The following is a 19,799-nucleotide window of genomic DNA, read 5'->3' as shown; positions in this document are numbered from 1 at the left end:
AAGAGCCAGCTTTAAAATAACTATTATTAACTTACGTTGTGTAGGACACCCTTGATACTTTCTTAATTTAGCTTGCTGTCCTTAACATTTCATCTTTAGTAAATATAATAATTGTTGTACTCTAGTGGGGAGGGTATAGCTCGGTGGTAGAGTACATGCTTAGCATGCGTGAGGTTCTGAGTTCAATCCCCAGTGCCTCTATTTAAACAAACAAACAAACAAACCTAATCACCTCCCCCACCAAAAAAAAAAAAAAAAAAAGAATTGTTACTCTGAAGGCAATGTCTCACCTATTTCAGACATACACTGTTAAAAGGTTATTTCTGTGAGTATTTTAGTTAATCTAACCCTGATCTTTCCTTTAAGGTCTCAGATTCTTAAACTGAAAATTATGCTATCAGAGCAGTTTTCAGGTTTCTTTATTTACCTTAATTCTGACCTTAATTTTGCTAGTTGGTGAAGGTTTGCTTTATCAGTAAGATAGAGTATATATCTTCCCAAAGTATGCACTCTCCCAGGGTTAGCAGCATTTGCTTGTATGTCATACTATGAACTTATCCAGGCAGAATTACAGCTGCCTAATATGGTTTCTGTAGATAAGGCATTGAATTCTGAGGTATTATTGGTTATAGAAAAAATTATGTTTTCTTAATTAGGAGCTCATTTTACGTGCTGAAATATTTGAATCACTGCTTATCGAGGTTAAAAGAACAAATTGAAATGGGATTCAACACCTTGGAAATTCTGTTCACAAGTTTTTAAACCAAGACTTGACTTGGTCCGATGCATAATAAATCTCTTATACATATGGAACTCTGCAAACTTTGTCGTTAGAGCTTTAAAAAAAAAAAAGCAAAGATTCTCACTTAACCTTGTGGTGGAATTTTCAGAACTAAATACAAGGTTGGATTTTGCTTTCAAAGTAATCTCTGCTAGTTTGCAGTTGGTATCAGTAGTTCTGTAGCATTCATGAGATGATACATTTAAAGATAACGGAAGGACCTTGAACATAGTTCATATCCCTTAGCTCCTCCCGCAGTGTCCACAGCTATGAGAGCAATACCAATATACAGCCTCCTTTCTTTCCAGCCGTTTTGCCAGTGAAAAGTTTGGGAACAGATGGATGGTTGAAGATATGAATGCATTGCTGTTATCATTATCACTTAACACAAGGCAGAGTTCATACATACATATAATATAAATTTTAAATATTATAATTTTAAATAATTATTGTATGAAATTAATATATAGTAATTTAGTATAAATAAGTATTAAATATATTATAAATATAACAGTATAATGCTAAATTATCAAACAATTATTAGGCCAATTATATACACTTTGAGTTCTAAATAATCTAACTTTGGTAAAGGGCATCATTGTTTAGTATAAATACCTTCAATCTTTACTGTTATCTATCTGTATATCTCTCTAGGGTAACGTAGTTAACCTGCTGCACTGTAATAATTTTTTTTAATAGTTTATTTGTTTTGCTTTTTAGAGGGGAGGTAATTAGGTTTATTGGTTTACTTATTTTAGTGGGGGTACTGGGGATTGAACCCAGGACCTTGTGTATGCTAAGCATGAGTAATAATGATCTTGATGCTAGCTTTCCTTGTTCTATATAATTTTTGTGAAATGCAACTCTCATGGAATCTTTATCCTGGGAGAACCTGCAATGATCACGTTTTACATAGGTAGACCTTTCCTGTCACATCAATCTAAACTTATTTTGTACTGCCCTCTGTTGTGAACCTTTTTATCAAGAGAGTCCTTTCATTGACTCCTATATGCAGATACTCATTCCCAACTTCCTGCGTGAGCTCATCTTTCTTTCATGACTTCGTTATTAAGTCCTATTCATTTTTCAAGACACAGCTGTAGTTCCTGTCGAGACCCTCCTTAATTTCACCATTCCTGAATTCTTTTAGACCCCACAATTTACTTCTTGATTAAGCTTTAAATGTGTATATGTAAGTTTTATCTTTGCTGTTAGATTGTAATTTACTTAAAGCATTTTCTTAACATATTTTTGTTTCTATTTTCATAGCTCCAATACTGTACATATATTCACAATGCTTAATAAATCTTAAAGGTGGTGATGATTGGCAGCCATTTGTAGAATGCTTTTTCTGTCTTAAGAATGTGCTAAGTACTTGAAATTTATCAACTGAAGTCTCTAAGTGACCCTGTAATCATTCTGTGTGTGTGTGTATGTGTATACATGTATGTACACACAGGTTAGGAAACAGAATCTTTGAAAAATTAATTTCCTGTCCTAAAGTCACATAGTTGGTAAGTTGCAGTACTTGCATTCATACCTGTTTCTTTGTTAAACCCATGTGAATGATCTTTGTTATGCTGCAACATTGCTACTGTTTCTACTATACTGGCGTCTAATCTGTGTATCACAGGGGCTTTAAAAGGGCCTCTTGGCTTTAACTGGAATGAAAGACTTTGTTTTTGATTATTAGAATCTGCATTTTAGGTATGTAGTTCATTATTTCTATCCCGTTCAGTCCACAAAGTGCATTATGCAACTTGACTTAAATATCATAAAAATTAGTCCAAGAATATCTATTTCAACTTTATCAAAAAGTGTTTCATTGTAGCTCAAACTTATTTCTTAGAAACGAAAAACTGGAACTTGATGAACAGCATCAATATTATTTGTGACAATTTTGATTTCAGTTTAGGAGAAGGCAGGGCGGGAGAAGCACTTTGTTTCTAAGAATAGGCAATTTAGAAAACCCTGGTTTTGTTGGATTAAAAGTCAAACTTAATTTTTTTTTCCCTACCCCTCTCTATTTTTAAAGAATAAATAGAAATATTTTCTTTTCTTTGGAACAATTTGTTCATGCTTTAGGAGCTATTTAATTAAATTATTACCTGCTGGAGCACCATCTGTTTTTGTCCTAGAAATACGAAGCATAGCTTTCTTTTCCATAGGCTTGGTAAATATGTAGAAGGTGCCAAAAAGCAATAAATATCATCAGCAGATGGACTGAGGCACTTCAATCTCCACACAGTCAGTCTTGATTGTTCTGGGCATAGCTAAATGGATTTTTCTGGATAGATTCCTTTCAAAATATATTAAATGCAGGAAGGGAGTTGATTAATTTTCTCCCATAGATCCCTTCACATTTTTCCCCTTAAGAGACAGGGCCTGATTTCATTTTTAACTCTGGGTATGCCCACATGACAGCCATCAGTTGTGAAAGGTATAAGTAAATAACTTTATATTGTATCTAAGGGACTCGAAGTTGGTGAGTTCTGGGATGAATTTTCTAGAAGCCATCTCTACAGAAGCTGCTTCTTTCCTCCTCTGGCTCCTGTGTCCCCATCCTTCTGGGTACAATCTTGATATCTGATGCACACCCCAGAAGTCTCCTGTTTCACTCTCATTCCAGGCCCTGTGTCCTGTTCAGGGATAAGAGAAATTCAAGCACTTGTTGTACAAGTTCATTTGTGGTTTTTCCTTCCAACAGCAATATTCAGGAATTGAGGTGGCTGTGTGTGGTATAGACTTAAGAGTGATTAACTAGTATTAGTCAATTTTTATTCATCATGAACAGTCTTTTATTATATAATAAAGATAAATAGTCCATTTATCAATTCTCTCATTGGCTTTTCACACACACAAATCATTTTACATATAAACAAAAGTAATTTACCCTAAGGGTCATAGCTAGTAATCATGGATTCAAAATTCAAGCCTAGCTCCCTTGATTCCTGATAGTTTAGAATTTTAAAGCAGTAGCAGTTATATTGGGTTTCACAGTTTATCAACTGCCTCTAATTTTTTAATTTTATTTATCAATTAACACTTAGAGAAACATAGACTAGATATTGCATCCTATTTTAAAGGCTGAAAGAGTTGAAGTAATTGCTGTAAGACACATTGCTGGTAAGATGGTATTTATCTTACTCGAAATTCTATACTCTCTTCAAGATACTGTGCCTTTTTGGAACCTATCACTTGTTGAGCAGCTGCAAGGTTCCAGACACTGTGCTAGGCTATAAAGATAAAAGATAACTGGAAAAATGAACTACCTTCAAGAGTTGGAACCTGAAGGCAAACCAGGCAGGGGATGAGCATGTGCAGTATGTGGGATGTGCTGCTGAAAGCGGGAGACGGGAAAGGATCGGAGTGGAAGTTGAGGCCAGGGCATACAGCTCTTCTGTGCCTCGGAAAGGAGCCTGTGAAGAGTCGTGGTAGAGCAGAATAAAACACCTCATGGGATGTGAAGCTGTCAAGTGATGTCTGATTGCTGTTCTGTAAAAATAGCTTTAGTGGTATTCTGGTTATTTATTGCTGTGTTATAAACTATTCCCATGTTGCGTGGCTTTGAACAACCACCATTTTATTGTGTCTTATTATCTGATCGGGAATACAGTCAGGTCACTGCTGGTCAACTCTGTTGCTCCACAGGCTTGTCACTTGGAAATCAGCTGGTAGCTGGTCTGTTCTCACGTGGATGGCACATTGGTTGGGATGCCCAGGCTCAGCTTCCTTTGCATATAGTCTCAGTGTCTGCCTACGTGGTCTCTCCACAAGGGTAGTCACACTTCCTGTTCTCAGGGCTTCGAGGATTCTGTCTCTAAAATTTGTTCATACTTTAATTACAGTTCTCACAAAGACGCTTTAGCGAGTAAATCTTGCACTCTCACTCAACCTGTTTCTTTAAAAGCTGTCACACTGAAGTTAAATGATTGTTCTTAAGATACATGTAATGCTGAAAGAGCATGGATTTAAATGTGAGGAGATGGTGAGTTATTCAGGGGTTGTCAAAATTACGGGTTTAGTCCAATACACATCTACATGGTGAAAGAATTATTCTAAAAACTATGGGCATTAAAACTAAGAATAAGACCTAATTCATGGGGGCAGAACCAGAGAGGAAAAGTGTATTGAAAAGAAAAATTGTAAAATTAATTAAAATAAAATCATGGGCATGAGAGCTAGTAGCCATGAGGAGGAATGTGAAGAGAATTTGGGAGAGCCACATACATGCTTAGTGAGGCCAGAGAGCAGAGGCTTACACCTATGCGTGAATGACTGAGTTAATCCATGTTCTCTCCCACTTTTTTCCTGTAAGTCTCTAAGGAAGCTGCATAGGGATGGAGATTATACGAAAAGGTCATACTACAAAATTTTCTTTGGGTCTGATGGAAAAATCAATCACGTTCTTTTGATTTTGTTTGTTTTTTGGAGGAATTAAAAATATGCTCTTGTGTGATGGTTTTCTGTCACAGCAGAGTGGTTAAGAACACAGGCTCTGGGACCCGTACTACTTGGGTTCAAGTCCTTTGTGATCTAGAGCAGGTGACTTCATTGTAGGGTCCTCAATTTGTAAAATGGGGATGATAACACTAGTAACTTCATGGTATTGTTTTGATGTTTAAATAAATGAATTACTATAAGAGGGTACGTAAAACATAAATGTGTACTTTCTTCCTCCAATACTATAATCTTTAGCACAATTAAACTAGGCAAAGTGATATTTTTACAACTTGTGTTGCAGGGCTGCTCCTATTTTAATTTTGAACTTAATTTTGATTTTTCGCATCCTTAAAGATTATGCTCCTTTTTAGGCAGAAACCATAGTATTTCCATTATTTTGGGCTCTGAAATGTTTTACGATTACTCTGGGAATGATTAAAGACCTCAGCCCTTTACAAGATAGAAACAAAAAAAGGGTAGAGAAAGAAAAGAAAAAGAATGTTTTGGTTCCTGAGATACATGATTGAGAGAGATTTGGTTTGTGGGTAAGATAGGGGTTATGCTTACAGAGAGTGAATGGGGTGAGAAGTTCACCAGCCGCAGCAGCTGAAAGAAGTCTCCTAGAAGTGCTAGTGAGAACGACCTTTAGTTTTCCTTACAGTGTCAGAGAACAGAACTCCCAAGCAGCAGGCTAAGGCTAAGTTGAATTTTACTATTTTTTTTTGAAGACAAGATTTGATGTGTTTGGAATGGTAGGGCAAAACAGTCTTGTTGGTCACTATTTCTAATTAAAAAAAAAAAAAGTGCTGATTCTTCCTTGCTCAAGATACATCATTCCCAATATATGGAAAAGAATCAAGTGAACTCTTCGTGGTCAGTTGTTTATTTTCAACAATTTCCTGCCACATCAACCGTGAGATAAGTAAGAATGGAAAAGTGAAAATGACATGATCGGCATGGCTGAAAGGAGACAAATGATATAAAGAAAATAGATGAAGGATGTATTATGGGAAGAAAGAAAATAAATGAAAAAATAAGCTAAAATTCGTGTTGGTAAAGTAATAATAGTTGACATTTTAAAATTGAAGTGCTAGGTGAATTTTAAAATTTTCCATGTATTAAAATAAACCACCTTTCAATAGTGTCAATTATATAAAAGTTCTGTTAAACATTTTACATTCAATGCCTTTGTGAATATTGCATTTTCATGCCTTTTGCCTGACATTTAATTTCATATCAGCATTACTTTCATGTGCTACTGGAGGTCTTCCATTTTTTATAATATTCCTATCCATAAATAAAATATAAATGACATAAGCAGTGTCCAGTATAGTTTTTAGTAAGTTGTTTAGTTGCTTTAATTTACCCAAAACTGCTAGTATGCATGTATATAAATTTGTTATAAAAATTAACTTCTCTAAGTCAAACTGCCATACAGATGTAATATACTGCTGTAGTATTTCTCTTTCTGTTTCTTCTTCAATAAATCCTTTTTTATTGAAAAGGTTAACAGTTACTGGTATTATCATAAAAGGTTACTTATAGTGAGAACTTGAATTTTCTACATTAAAATAATAATTTTGTCAACCTTTTTCAGATAAAATTCCATTTTTTATATGAATTAGAAGGCCTGGAAGAAAGTATTATAAAAATATATTCTCTTTTAGCTTCAGATATATTGTATAATTATGGATATAGCATTTTAAAAGGAAGAAAGAATAGCAAAATCTTGGGCAAATTGTTTCTTTTGTGCTCCTTAATTCTTAAAAAGCATTTCAGTCTTGATGCTGCCATCCGTTGTCAGTTGAAAGCTTCGTAATTCTGTTTTCTTTCCATTAATGTCTTCCTACTTCTTGTGCAAACATAATAATTAAACTAATTTTTAGCCCCAAGATTAAGTGAATTAATAGACATGATCTTTGTCTTATAAGGAGCATACCATGCTGTTAACTATAATGAATTCCTGTCATTGTATTTTGGGTTAAATCCCTAATTTTAATTGTCTTTAGCTCTGTGGTCTAACAGTTTGAAAGCTGAATACTAAACTTTTTACATTTGCTCTTTGGATCTTTAGCTGAAGAATAAATTTTAGAATTTACCCAATACAGCCTTGGGATGGTTCATATGATATGTATTCCCTTACTGAATTTTAAGTGAACATAAGCATTCTCCACCAGTGTGTTTTTCTGGGCTGCTTCCTTTCCCACCAGTTAACCACAGTATCATGATGTAGTGGTACTTTTTCCTCATGACACTCTAAAGGAGTATGTATGAAAGAAGCCTTCAGAACATGAAAAGCACAGACTCTGGAAGCATTGGATTACCAACCTGGGCCTTGGATAGTCTTTCTGAATTACGATTTTAGGAAACACAGGGTTACAAATTTTAGAATAAAGCACTTCCAGTCTGAAGAAACCTGTTGATACTTTTTGAAGAGTAAAGATATTTAAAAAGTAAGCCAATAAAGTACCTTTGAAAAATGTGAAAAATAGTGCTGAGTGGCCTCATGTAGGTAAAAGCTTCATCTGTCTGTTCCCGGAAATCTGAGAGTCATAGTCAAAAAGCAGCAATTTAAGATCATTCATGTTGGCTGAAAGGATAAAAAATTGCAGTGTATCTATCAAGCTAAGAGGCTCCTCCTGGCAGACAGCTCTCAGAGCCAAGTGGTGATTGTATTGACATGTTAACTCTTGACACACCCGAAGCCCTCTTAGGCCAGGGTGAACCATGAGCGGTGGGGATGGACCAAAGGGTTCTGCTGCCTAAACAGGACAGGAACAGATTGAACGTGAACTGTAGCTTTCAGCTTCTAAGCACAGTTTTTGCCCTTTATCCCTCAGCAGCAGGAGGAAAGAGACATTTTGAAAGTATTGCTAGGAAGAGACCATAAAGCAGAGGTTGTGGTCTTTCCCTCAGAGCGATGGACTTGGAAGTGTTTCACCCTTAGTGAAAACCGCAGTGCCCGGAAACATCACTATCTACCACGACGCTATGGAGAGCAAACGACAGAGATCTTTGAGGTCCTGGAGTCAGAGCGGCCCCCAGGGGTCTTAGGATCAAGGCAGACCATTCAGATTTAATGGATATTGAGCCTCCTGGGGCTTGTAGTCACATTAGTGACCAACCTGGGATAAATAAACCCGTAAGATCTCTGGACGTGCTAACATCTCTCCAACATTGGGGACTTTCAGAGTGTCTGAATGTGGTAATGTTTAAAAAGAGTAGGTTTTGGAATTTGACAGGCTGGGTGTGCTATTCCAGCTGCTTGTGCTTGAATATAGATGTGAGAATTTGGGGAAATGATTTGACCCCTAAGTCTCAGATAACCTCATCTATCAAATGGGGGTAATGATACTTAACATATAAGATTATTTGATTAAATGATATAATGCATGTGAAGTGCTAACCTGATAGTGAGTCCTGGCTCATTTTTGGGTTCAGTAAATCATTTATGTAACTGTAACATAGCATGTTGTGTATCCAAATCTAAGACTAATAGATAAAAGGAGACTCAAGATTTCTCTGATTAGATAGAGAGAAATATCTCACCGACATAGAAATCTGCAACTACAAAAAGAGGTAACTCAGAAAAAGTAAGCTCTTCAGCTAAGACTGACAGCCTTGTGCATTAACAAATGAGATTAGGCGAAGGCTGATTGAGCCTGAGAAGGCCCCACAGACACCCTCTGCCCCCTGGCTGCAATGAAGCTCACAATTGCATTAAAACTCAATGACAGTAGCTTTCTTTAATCAGACGATCAGAATTTTTTCTCCTCTACACTTGTGTATTTTATGGTTTGTGATGTCATTTATCTTCTAATATAAGCCACGTCAAATACTCTGAAGGGCGAAAGGATGTTAATTCTTAGAAGTAAATAAATACTTTAGACATTTTCCTGTAAATGGAAATGATAACCAGAAAGAAAAAAATACACTTTAGAATCTAGGGGGAATCAGACGCCCAAAAAGACCTGAAAGGGAGTCATGGCAGGAACAGGAGCTGTTTACACATCCCTAAATAGTTTTGTGATGTTAGTGGAAATCAAACTCATGTGATAGATATTCTGTGTAGTACTGAGTGTTCAAACTACCCATTCAAGTAACCCATAGAGTGTACAATCATTGCAGCATGTCTAAATTAACTTTCTGTTTGCCAGATTCTGTATTGAATTACATGATTCTAATACTGAAAAACCTTACTCTAAACACAGGAACTCGGGTGGGCCCAACTGACCTTTTAGTTAGGGTGCCTTACACAAAGTTTGGCTGCACATGGGTACCCAGAAAGGCTGGCCCACTCAGGGAGCTAGCAGGTGGGCATACATATGCAAGCGGTAGAAACAAATTTACACAAACCTGCTGGATTTCATCAGTTTTCCCTCAAATGGTTTAGACTGCATTTTGCAATTTATAGTCATTAATGTGGCATCCAAAGCATACCTTTTACATGTCATTTAGAGATCAAGGTAGCTCAGGCCTCAGAGACAAGTTTTAGTTTTATGCTCTCCAGTTTGATTATCTGCTCTGCCTAACTTCAGTGTACTATTCCGTTTAGAGTTGGTTTTGCCTAATTTCTTTTCTTAAAAATTAAGCACAGATAATAAATTTCTCTTACTTATATACACTCTTTATTCAATTAGTGAAGCATGAACAACAAATAATTATTGTCATTTCTTTTGTGTAGTTAACATACAAAATTGCAATTAAATGAGGAATTCTTAATGCATTTACAGATACTATAGCAATTGCCAGGGCCATTTCACAAAACCATATGGAAAAAAAAAGATCTCATTAAACTGAAAAATTAAGTCAGAGAACAGAGTCTTTTGAATTATTCTTTTTTATAGTTTTATCTTTGGCCCTGTTCTCAAGTTGAGACCATTAAAGCTTTCAACAACAAAAATGTATTCCACAAATATGGGCTTTATTTGTACAAACTAAGTTCATACTGAAAAATTTATGTCAATTGTTTTTAGCCTATAAGGAATATCCTTAAATTTAAATTTAAGAATTCCTCTGGGCACTCCTAGTTCACTGGTATAGCATCTAAAGCGGTGCTGCACAAAGGTGCATAATGAATGCCTTTTGATGATGCACTGACATTTCTAAGAAATGCCTTTGCCTCAAATCAATCCACTCAAACCAGCAAATGATTTGACATTCACAGCTTCAGGAAACACTATGTGAATATTTTTTCCCCCCGTTGTACAATAAAGATTCAATCATAGAACTGTCATAGGAAATTGAGATTCTGCCTTATGTTTTAAAGTTAATCTGCCAGACTCATTTATTTTACTTGTAAAATAACTTACACAACTAGGAAAGCCTTTAGATGTGTTCCTAATTCTGATAAGATCTACATAGGCTTTTGTACTGTTTGAGTTAAAATACTATTGGTATCAGCATAGTCAATGGGTCAAGTTAACCACCTATGACAAGCATGATTTTTTACCAAAAAAAAATGTGTAACCCGTGCTCATGATTAATTATCACTAGTTAGAAAACTGAACTCTTCAGCATTGTGGAAAAGTTCTGTGGTTTTTGTAGAGTGACTTAACCTCAACGCTAATCATAATAAGAGAGCTTTTGGTTGTAAGTCAAATGTAATGATAATTTTTCTGTAAATATTAGCCCCACTTCTCTCTTATCTGTCTGAACCACAGCTAATGATTAACAGATGCTTCTCATTCTCAAAAGTGCTTGAGTGCACTGCTCCATTTCTCATTATCTCCAGGTTCTTATTATTGAAACTTAAGCCCTCTGGTCATAATTTAATTTAATTAAGTCTGTACTCTAAAGTTGTAAGCGCCAAATACTTCTAATTTCTTAAACTCTATAGAATTTCTGGAGTGATCTTTGTTAATAGATCACTTACAATATGTTAGACCTTGTTCCTAAGCATCCTTAGTCACTTACATCATTTACTCATAGAAATGCTACAGATACGGTGCTATTATTATTTCCACTTTACGAGTGTGGAATTTAAGTGTAACGATATTAAGCGACTGGTCTAAATTACAGAGCAGAGCTATGATGTGAACCCAGTAGTTTGACTATGGAGTCTGCTGATTTGGAGATTGGTAAGGTCAGGGCATTCATGTAGTAAATTCCCTCGTTGCAGTTGCTGAACAAGAAAGTAATAGTGCTGTGATCATATTTCTAAATGGCATTCATAATAGATAACTTATTAGAAGGAAACCTTTTTTATCATGTATTTATCATCTAAAATACTTGCCAGGTGTTGTGTTAAGCTGAATCTATAGCAGCCAGAGACTGTATTTTATATGTTGAAATTTCAGCCTATTCTGTATTCATCTTTTATTTCTACATAATTTACTTAGTTTCAGCCAGTAAAAATGTATGAAAGAAAGCATTCAGAAGTATCAATTTTTTAAACTAATCATATGCATAGTAAGACTAAAAATTTATTTTTTTATTGATCTAAGCTTGTCATAGTCTAGGAAAAATACCTTTCAGTTCAACTTATATTTGCTTTCTTTCCCTTACGGAGGAATAAGTGTATATAAAAGATAAATGTTCTAGTATATTGAGTTTTGAAAACAATTTAGCCTTTGTGGGCCTGGGTGGGAAGGGATCTCACCTAAGTGAATAAGATATGTTGAAAACATGGAGAATATATTGTACTTTGCAGAAAAATTGCATTTTATTAAAAAAAAAAGGCTAAGTGATACAATATAGAATGTAAGGATGGTTACAGATGTTTCTGTTTGAAGAAATGTAAGTTTCTATGAGCTGGTCTACACCAAAGTGCATATCTTTTAGAGGAAGATCGATGTGGTAGATTCTAAAATCTAGTTCATGTGTTTTTTAATTTACTCTTACTCATCTAGGGGAGGTGAAAAGTAATAAGACAATATAAAAGAAATATCATGTATACATGTTGTAGAAAATATATAATGTTTGGCATAATTAAACAATCATATCTAAGACATGCTGATTTTCCTGAAGATTTCTTTTTATAATATAGTCTTTGTTGTACTTGGGAATTTTAAAGTTCTGGTGAAAAAAATGTGAAATGTCCTTTACTTGACCTCAGGGGACACAGGTTTTTAAAGAGAGATACATTCTTTGTGGGACAAATTAAATAATTTGTGCTAACTCCAAATTGAATGTGTAGTTAGTTTTATTTAGTAGTTTATTACTTAGTTTAACTTTTAAGGAGTTCATTTTAAACAGATGAAGAGAAAACTGTCAGTGCAGAGGTTTATATTTTTGTAAAAGCTAAGTTCTTTTCTTTAAGGCAAGATAAATTTTAAAAGAAATGGATTTCTGATGGATTTATAATAAACATAAACTGACTATACCAAGTAAGAGGTTAAAATGTTTCATTGTACATGTTGTCACGTACTTACTTCCTTGGAAATTTTCCTTAAAATACTTTGCATTTTGTTACATCAGATGGCTCTATCTACCTTTTACCCAGATACTCCTCTCCTGGAAGATAGAATTTAGTGTAAATTTATAAATGTGTAATGAGTCCAAAAGTGGTAGTAAGGGTGTCAGGAAGATATCCATCATGGTGAGGAGTTAATATCTGTATCTGCATTACATTCTAATTGATGGCTCTGTCTGATGTTTGAAAAGCATTAAATTGCTGATGTACATGTGATGGAATACCTATTGTCAGGCTAGAAATGAAAACTCTGTGTCATCACTGCAGTTGGTTTTTAAATGATTTGTAGAGAAATGACTGAATGTTTGTATTAGAAGTCAGAGTTAGGGATCTCACATTTCTGTAGTCACTCCAGTGTGCCAAATCTTCCTCAGGCATAAACCAGGCTCTACAACTCAATTCTTTAAAAAGCCTCTAGAAAGACTCTGATTCATTAAAGTGGGAGGGGAAAAAAAATCTAGAAAACTACATTGAGACAGTATCTAAGTAAATTAATAATGCATGAACAGAACAGTGAAAGAAGTGAGTATCATAATGTCATGTCATGATTGCAGGAAATTTTTTTGATATTTCAAGACAAACAAAAATACTGACGAGTGTTAAGAAATTGCAGTATTTTGTAATGTATATTGAAAAACTGAATTGTAAGGTATTTAACATTAGTTTACCACTAACTTATTAATCTTACATTTTTATAAAACCATAAATCACCTTAAGAAGTGTGTACCAAAATATCACTTCTCAGTCTGAAGATTTATTCACCTTTGGACCTCAGCTTCCTCTTCTGTAATATATGAAAGGTTAGAATCGTGGATTATAAAGATACTTTATTTCTGCTACCTTCAGGTTTTCCTATTCTCTAATATTGTCATCTTTTTTAACCAAGTGTGATTTAAAGTCATCTTCCATCAGTTAACCAACCATCTCCTAACCTATCTGAATAATTACCACTAACTCCATATATCACTCCCTTTCTCTACTTGTCTCGATGTTACTGAAGACCATTCAAATGCTGCCCTTTCTTGAATCATCTTGGAAACCAGGCCAAGCAGAAAAAAGGAAGAAGGAAGGAAGCAGGGCAGAAAAGAGGGAGGGGGATAAAAAAAGGTCTGCAGAATCACCCTTAGAGGCTGTTCTGATACATAGTACCAACTAAACATCTGCGTGGTAACAGTTGGTATGTCATGTGTTTGTTTGTTTGTTTGTTTTTTAATATTTTAGTCTCTACCTATAGACTAAATGTTAAAAAAGAACTCAACTCTCATATGTATGTGTGAATATACGCATGTATGTGTTTTACGCAACCTCCTCCCCTTCTCCACAATGTCCTGCAGAATTATATAGTTTCTTCTACATTGTTTAACTCCTTTCATTTCTTCTAAAAACCCTTGACAATCCTCCCTCCTTTAACACCAGAAATGTCTCTTCAAACCCTTATAGCCTATGTCACACTCAATGGATATTTTAGGTTCACTGTCTCAATTAATCCTATTGACAGCACTATGAGGTTTTGTATTATCATTCCCGTTTCACAGGTGAAGACCCTGAGTTACAGAGAAGTTAAGCCTTTGGCCCCAGGTCACCCTTTCCAAGCATTTACTCTGAGTCTTTGGCTCCTGTGCTCCATCTTCCGTCACAGTATACCAATCTGCGTTTTTCAGATAGTCCACATACGATGCACCACGCATCTTCATTCCTCTGCATGTTTGTAAATTGTCCTCTGCCTGGCTTCTCTCCTCTCACACCCCTGGTCTGCCGTAGTTTAACTCCTCCTCCTCTTGCCAAAAGGACCTCAGAGATCATATCTAGGGGGAATCGTTTCCTGTATTCTCTGCTAGAATCTATCAACACTGTGCCTTGTATACTTTATGTGACTGACTTGTTTATGTGTGTATATAGATAGATGTGTGTGTGTGTGTGTGATTGTATCATCCCCTCTAGGAGTAGGGACCCATTCATCTTTGTGTTCATTGCCTATCCAACTAACTGACATGTATTAGATATTCACTATCATTGAGTCAGCTCTGGAAAAGAATAAATCCTAGAATACAAGGTAGCAGATGAGCAATCTAGTCAGAATCATACTTTTTACTTTGTCAACTTTAATACTTCATTATACTTGAACTCTCTCAAACATTCAGAACATTTTAATTTGTGGGGGCTGCTGCCAGCCAGGATTAGAACTGTATATAAGCATAATTCTCTGCATAATGCCACTCCCTTTCATGCAGTCTTTGTATCTTTTTCATTAGAGTTCACTTGTTAACAAGTGGCCCTAAGGCACTTAGCTAATCAGTTGTCAGTTGAGCTCTTTTTTTCACCCACCACAGTGGAACACACAGAAAAATCATAGAACATGGTGAGGGACCTTAGAATCCAGCTGGGATGACAAATCTAATACACAGAAAATTTAAGTATAAATACTCTTAATCAGCAACCATAATACACCAGTGTGTTACTGAATACAGACTGAAGACCACTTGTAGTTAATTAACCCAGTTATCCTAATACCACTCTGCAGGATACAACAAACTGTCATCCAAAACTGTGTAGGGGAGAAAACCCTCCATCTGCCACTCTGTAGCAAGGTTGTGAAACTGAACTCTCCTAGCTTGGCAAAAGGCTTCCCTCTTTGGATGAAAGCCATCCCAGACATTTATTTAAAGTTCAGTGGGCCGGGCCAGTTCATGTCACTAATTCCATGGAACATGTTGGCCTTTTGTGGCAGCCTTTATGTTTTCCAATCATTTTGATAACTCATCACTAGGTAATATACCATATTTTCTGCTTGTATGTGTAGGGAGTTGCTTCTTCATTCAGATATTCTTATTCTGACACTGAATTTGAATTTGTGTTTTAAAAATTAACTCTGGTAATGTAACTCATCCAAAGGTCTTTTTTCCCCCCTAACTTACAAATCACAGGTTTATTGCTTCTGTCCTTAGTTTTTCATAAACGTGATTTTGAAAATGTATAGGCTTAAATTTTGCCTTCATTGTAATACATTATCTTCAATACAGTTGTGCAATTGTGATTCTGTTTCTTCTGAGTCTCAAAAGCATAATGTGTGTGTATTTTATGTTTTCTTACAGTTTTTGTCTCAAAAACATTTTATTTATTGTCTTTTTTTTACCTTATGGTAAACATCAACAGCAAAACATAAGATTAAATAATTAATGTGATATTTTGCAGGGCAGTACGTCCCCCTGATTATAATCACTAAAATTTTATGGACACCTAATAGAGATTACTGTTTTGTTTTCGCCTTGGAGGTTTTCTTTAGTGTTGGCTTATTTTCAGAAAATACACTTATCTTATTTTCACAGGTAAGAAGATGGCCTATCAGAAGGTCAATGCAGATCAAAGAGCTCCAGGACATTCACATTACTTAGACAGTGATGACCTTCAAGCCACTGCCCTTGACTTAGAGTGGGACATGGAGAAGGAACTGGAGGAGCCTGGTTTTGAGCAGTTCCAGCTTGATCGTGCTGAGAATCAGAACCTGGAGAATTCCGAGACTGCGGACCTCAATCTTGATTCCATTCAACCAGCAACTTCACCCAAAGGAAGGTTTCAGAGACTTCAAGAAGAGTCTGACTATGTAACCCATTATACAAGATCTGCACCAAAGAGCAAACCCTGCAACTTTTGCTGCCTTTTAAAAATATTTTGCACAGCAATCATTTTATTTATTTTTGGAATTTTGATAGGCTATTATGCACACAAAAAATGCCCTTCAAATGCTACATCTTCAGGAAAACTTGATCTTCAGTTATACCAAGAGATTCTCAAGACAATCCAAGCAGAAGATATTAAGAAGTCTTTCAGGTAAGTGTGGAAGGAGTGGATGTTGGTGGGATTCATCTCCTGGAAAAGATGTGGCACAGGGAGTAGCAAACTATTGATTTTGCTATAGTTTAAGGTTAGTCTTGCAAGCTGAGAAACATAACTACTAGCGCACCCTGCACGGAGGGGGGTACACATTTTCAGATTTATGATACTGCAATACAAATTTATGGTACTGTTTTAATAATTGATAATGAGAACCATAACTACTGTGGAAATTAAAAGCCAGTGAATTTTCTCTTGGGAAAGTCCCGGAAGGTCAAATTGGGATGCAAAGATTGCTGGATATATGTGTAATAAAAACTAGGGTATTAGCCATATGATTGAAAATTTTAATGACATCGGAGTAAAATAAACCTGCTTTATGGACTGAAATAACTGTCTCTTATGGTCAAGAGCTAAGATAAGCACTGGTAGGATTTGGTCCCTTGCATCAGTGAGCTTCCCAACGAGCACATGTTTATTGAAACACATTGGGTTCCATATAGCAGGCAATTCTAAAAGGCCACCTCTCTCCTGAAGGTAAGTTTGCATTTGACCTCTCTAGCCAGAACGTGTTGTTTTTAAGTGAAATGAGAATAAAATATTCTTTATTGGGCCTTAATTCTGAATTCCTGGGAAAAGCTCCACTGACGTTATATAACTAATGGGTAATTTAAATTGTGGTGCTTGTTACATTATCAGCATATGTGCTGAATTGTAAAGGGTTCCCTAGCTTACATATTTAGTGAAGTGAGGAACTGGAAGAGGAGGGTTAGATATTCACCTCCACCTATATTTTCCGTATTTGCCAATGAAAAACAGTCCTGGGTGAATCATAGGTGTTGTCTGTAGGTAGATGAGAGAAGGATTCTAGGTCATAACTATATTCTTTCTGGGTTACAGTGACTTATTACTGTCAAGATCTTGGCATGTGTGCATTACTAGGGATCTTCTAGGGAGTGTTCCCACTGAAGATGCATCTGTAATCTTTGTGCTAAAATACCACATGTATTCATGTTGGCGAATCATAATTCTCTTCCTGAATATCACATCTGAATGATTCATAGGAATTTGTTTCCTACACACTTTTATGTCTGTCATTTACTGTTGCATAGGTGTCTTTGGGTTTGCAGTATGCAGGCAATAACACTTCCCCTGCTATTTCTTAATGTAAAGTGGTTCATATTGAATTGACTGAAAGGTACAGCATTATCTGATAATGAGTGATTGTACCAGTCAGGATCCCACTGCAACAGAAAACTTCCTGAATATTTAAAGCAGAGGGGCATTTAAAGTAGGGAAATTAATTCCATCAGTGATGAAAAACTAGGACGTCAGTCAGGGGACACTGATGCAGCCAAGAGATTAACAACAAAATAAAGCCGTTACTAAACCGTTGAGACTGGAGGGATGAAGGGAGTTGGGGTAACTTGGAGAAATCTGGTACTTTCTGCACATGCAAATGCGGGGGTGGGGGTGGGGATGTAACTTCAGCCAAAGACACCACTGAAGACAGAAAGTGAGAAGTATCAGGACTTCTCTCTTCCTCCTGCCCTGTCCTACCAGTTTGTCCCATTGGCTGAACTCAGCAGAAAGGCTGATGGCTCAGAGCCTAGGAAGCCTCATCCTGAGGAGTTCAGATCCCTAGAGCAAGGGAAAGGCAAGGAATCTGTCCAAAAAAAAAAAGAAAAAGAAAAAGATCTAACTAGCACAGGGATGTTATTTTAAAAAGGAGAGGGAGAGAAGAAGAAAGAAAATAGAACTCTGTGAAGCTCTGTCTACTGTAAGTGCATCGTGGACATGTGTTCTATTACAAAAGCATCCTCTAGAAAAGGATTCATGGATTTAACTCCTTAATATTAAGAATAATTGCATTTTTCCTGAGCAACTGTTTAGTTTTTAATTATGGACACAGTGAGTCTCATAACCCAGCCTGCTCTTCTCTTTACTTTGGCCTTTTAGTAAGTTCAGAGTCAAATTTATATTGAGATCATGAGGAACTTAGTGGCATGCATTTTGTGTACTAACCAGCCTACATGATTTTTCTCCTCACAGTCCTCTGGCTTTCTTTGCCTTTTTTTTTTTTTTTTTTTCCAGCCAGGAATGGTTTATTCATGTTGCCTAAATGCAAGACACTGAAATACACAAAATAAGAAAGAAAAATCAATTCAAAATGTAGGTGCAGAAAGGGAAGTAGCTACTCGCATGAAGGAAAGATGGTTTGAAAATAAAGAATCCAAAAAACTATTTTCCCACCTCCACCCTCTCCTCATTTTCTCTCTCTATCTCAAATCACAAATTGAAATTTCCTGTTTTTTTTTTCCTTAACTGAAAAAGGAGAATAAACTTATATCTGTCAAGTGCCCACTATGTTTTGGATTGAGACTTGTCCCTTTATTGTCTTTGCCTTATTTTTTTTCCAGCACTGTAGATGTAAAAAACTGACATGTCCTCTTTGCAAATAGGCAGCTGGTTCTAAAATTTTTTAAATGTGTAATTAAATAAAAATATTCATTATTTCCCTCAGAGTAGGGATTGCATTACAGTAAGGCTTATATTCTTTTAAACTCAAAAATCAACAAACTATTTCAAAATATAACCACCAGCAATTTTACTCCTAGGCAATATTCAGTGGTCGGACACAGATTCACAGTATGTTTTTTCAAATCACCACAGTTTTTTCCTTACTGAGATAATAGATTTTTTTCTTCAAAAATAATAATTTTGGTACAAATATGTTTACAGTAACTTTCTGAGTACCATCTCCTCATCCAAAGACAATGGTTGCCCTAGTAGTCATGCCAACCACATGTCTTATTATGAGTTCCTGTGTTCATTAAGTCCTCTTGGCATTAAATCTGAACATCACAGGTTCCAACTGTTACTGTTAGTCAATTTATGATCAGTTCTGGGTTCTCACTGATCTATTTTATTCATCTTTTGCTGTGTCTCTTCTCTGTTGATTCTCCATTCCTGCTCGTGCCCTAAGACAGTGTCAGTTCTTGCCAAACATACTAACGGTTGAGCAATATGAAAAATGTTCTTATAATGGATTAGACTGCAGACTCCATCAGGGAATGGAACAAACTTTATTTGTCCATTATTAGACTCCTATTGTACAGGAGACATTGACTAAGTATTTTTCTAAAGGAGGAAATGAATGCATGGATAAGTGATAAACAGATCTATGTTTAATTGATCAAGTCTGCATTCTGAAAATCGTTTTACTTACCATTTAGATTTTTCATATTATGATTATTTTCAAAACATTATAAAGATAATTCTTATTTATAATGTAATTATAAAATCTGATTTTATATTATATAATTATGT

At 35.7% G+C, this 19,799-nt stretch overlaps 1 protein-coding gene across 9 annotated transcripts in view; it reads left to right on the top strand.

Annotated features, from left to right (window-relative positions):
- The window catches only part of NAALADL2 (N-acetylated alpha-linked acidic dipeptidase like 2), a 1,180,713-nt gene that overhangs the window by 514,984 nt on the left and 645,930 nt on the right, over nucleotides 1–19,799 (top strand). For all 9 annotated transcript variants that reach the window (XM_074367722.1, XM_074367706.1, XM_045511272.2 and 6 more), the window contains one exon: nucleotides 15,965–16,466. In XM_074367722.1, coding sequence (XP_074223823.1) covers nucleotides 15,973–16,466 — 494 coding nt within the window. In that variant the 5' untranslated portion in view covers nucleotides 15,965–15,972. The remainder of the gene's footprint in view (nucleotides 1–15,964; nucleotides 16,467–19,799) is intronic.

Source organism: Camelus bactrianus, chromosome 1, assembly GCF_048773025.1.
Source record: "Camelus bactrianus isolate YW-2024 breed Bactrian camel chromosome 1, ASM4877302v1, whole genome shotgun sequence".
In the NCBI taxonomy this organism is placed as follows: Eukaryota; Metazoa; Chordata; class Mammalia; order Artiodactyla; family Camelidae; genus Camelus; species Camelus bactrianus.
Note: the sequence above shows the minus strand (reverse complement) of the source record. Positions and strands in the feature narration are given on the sequence as shown.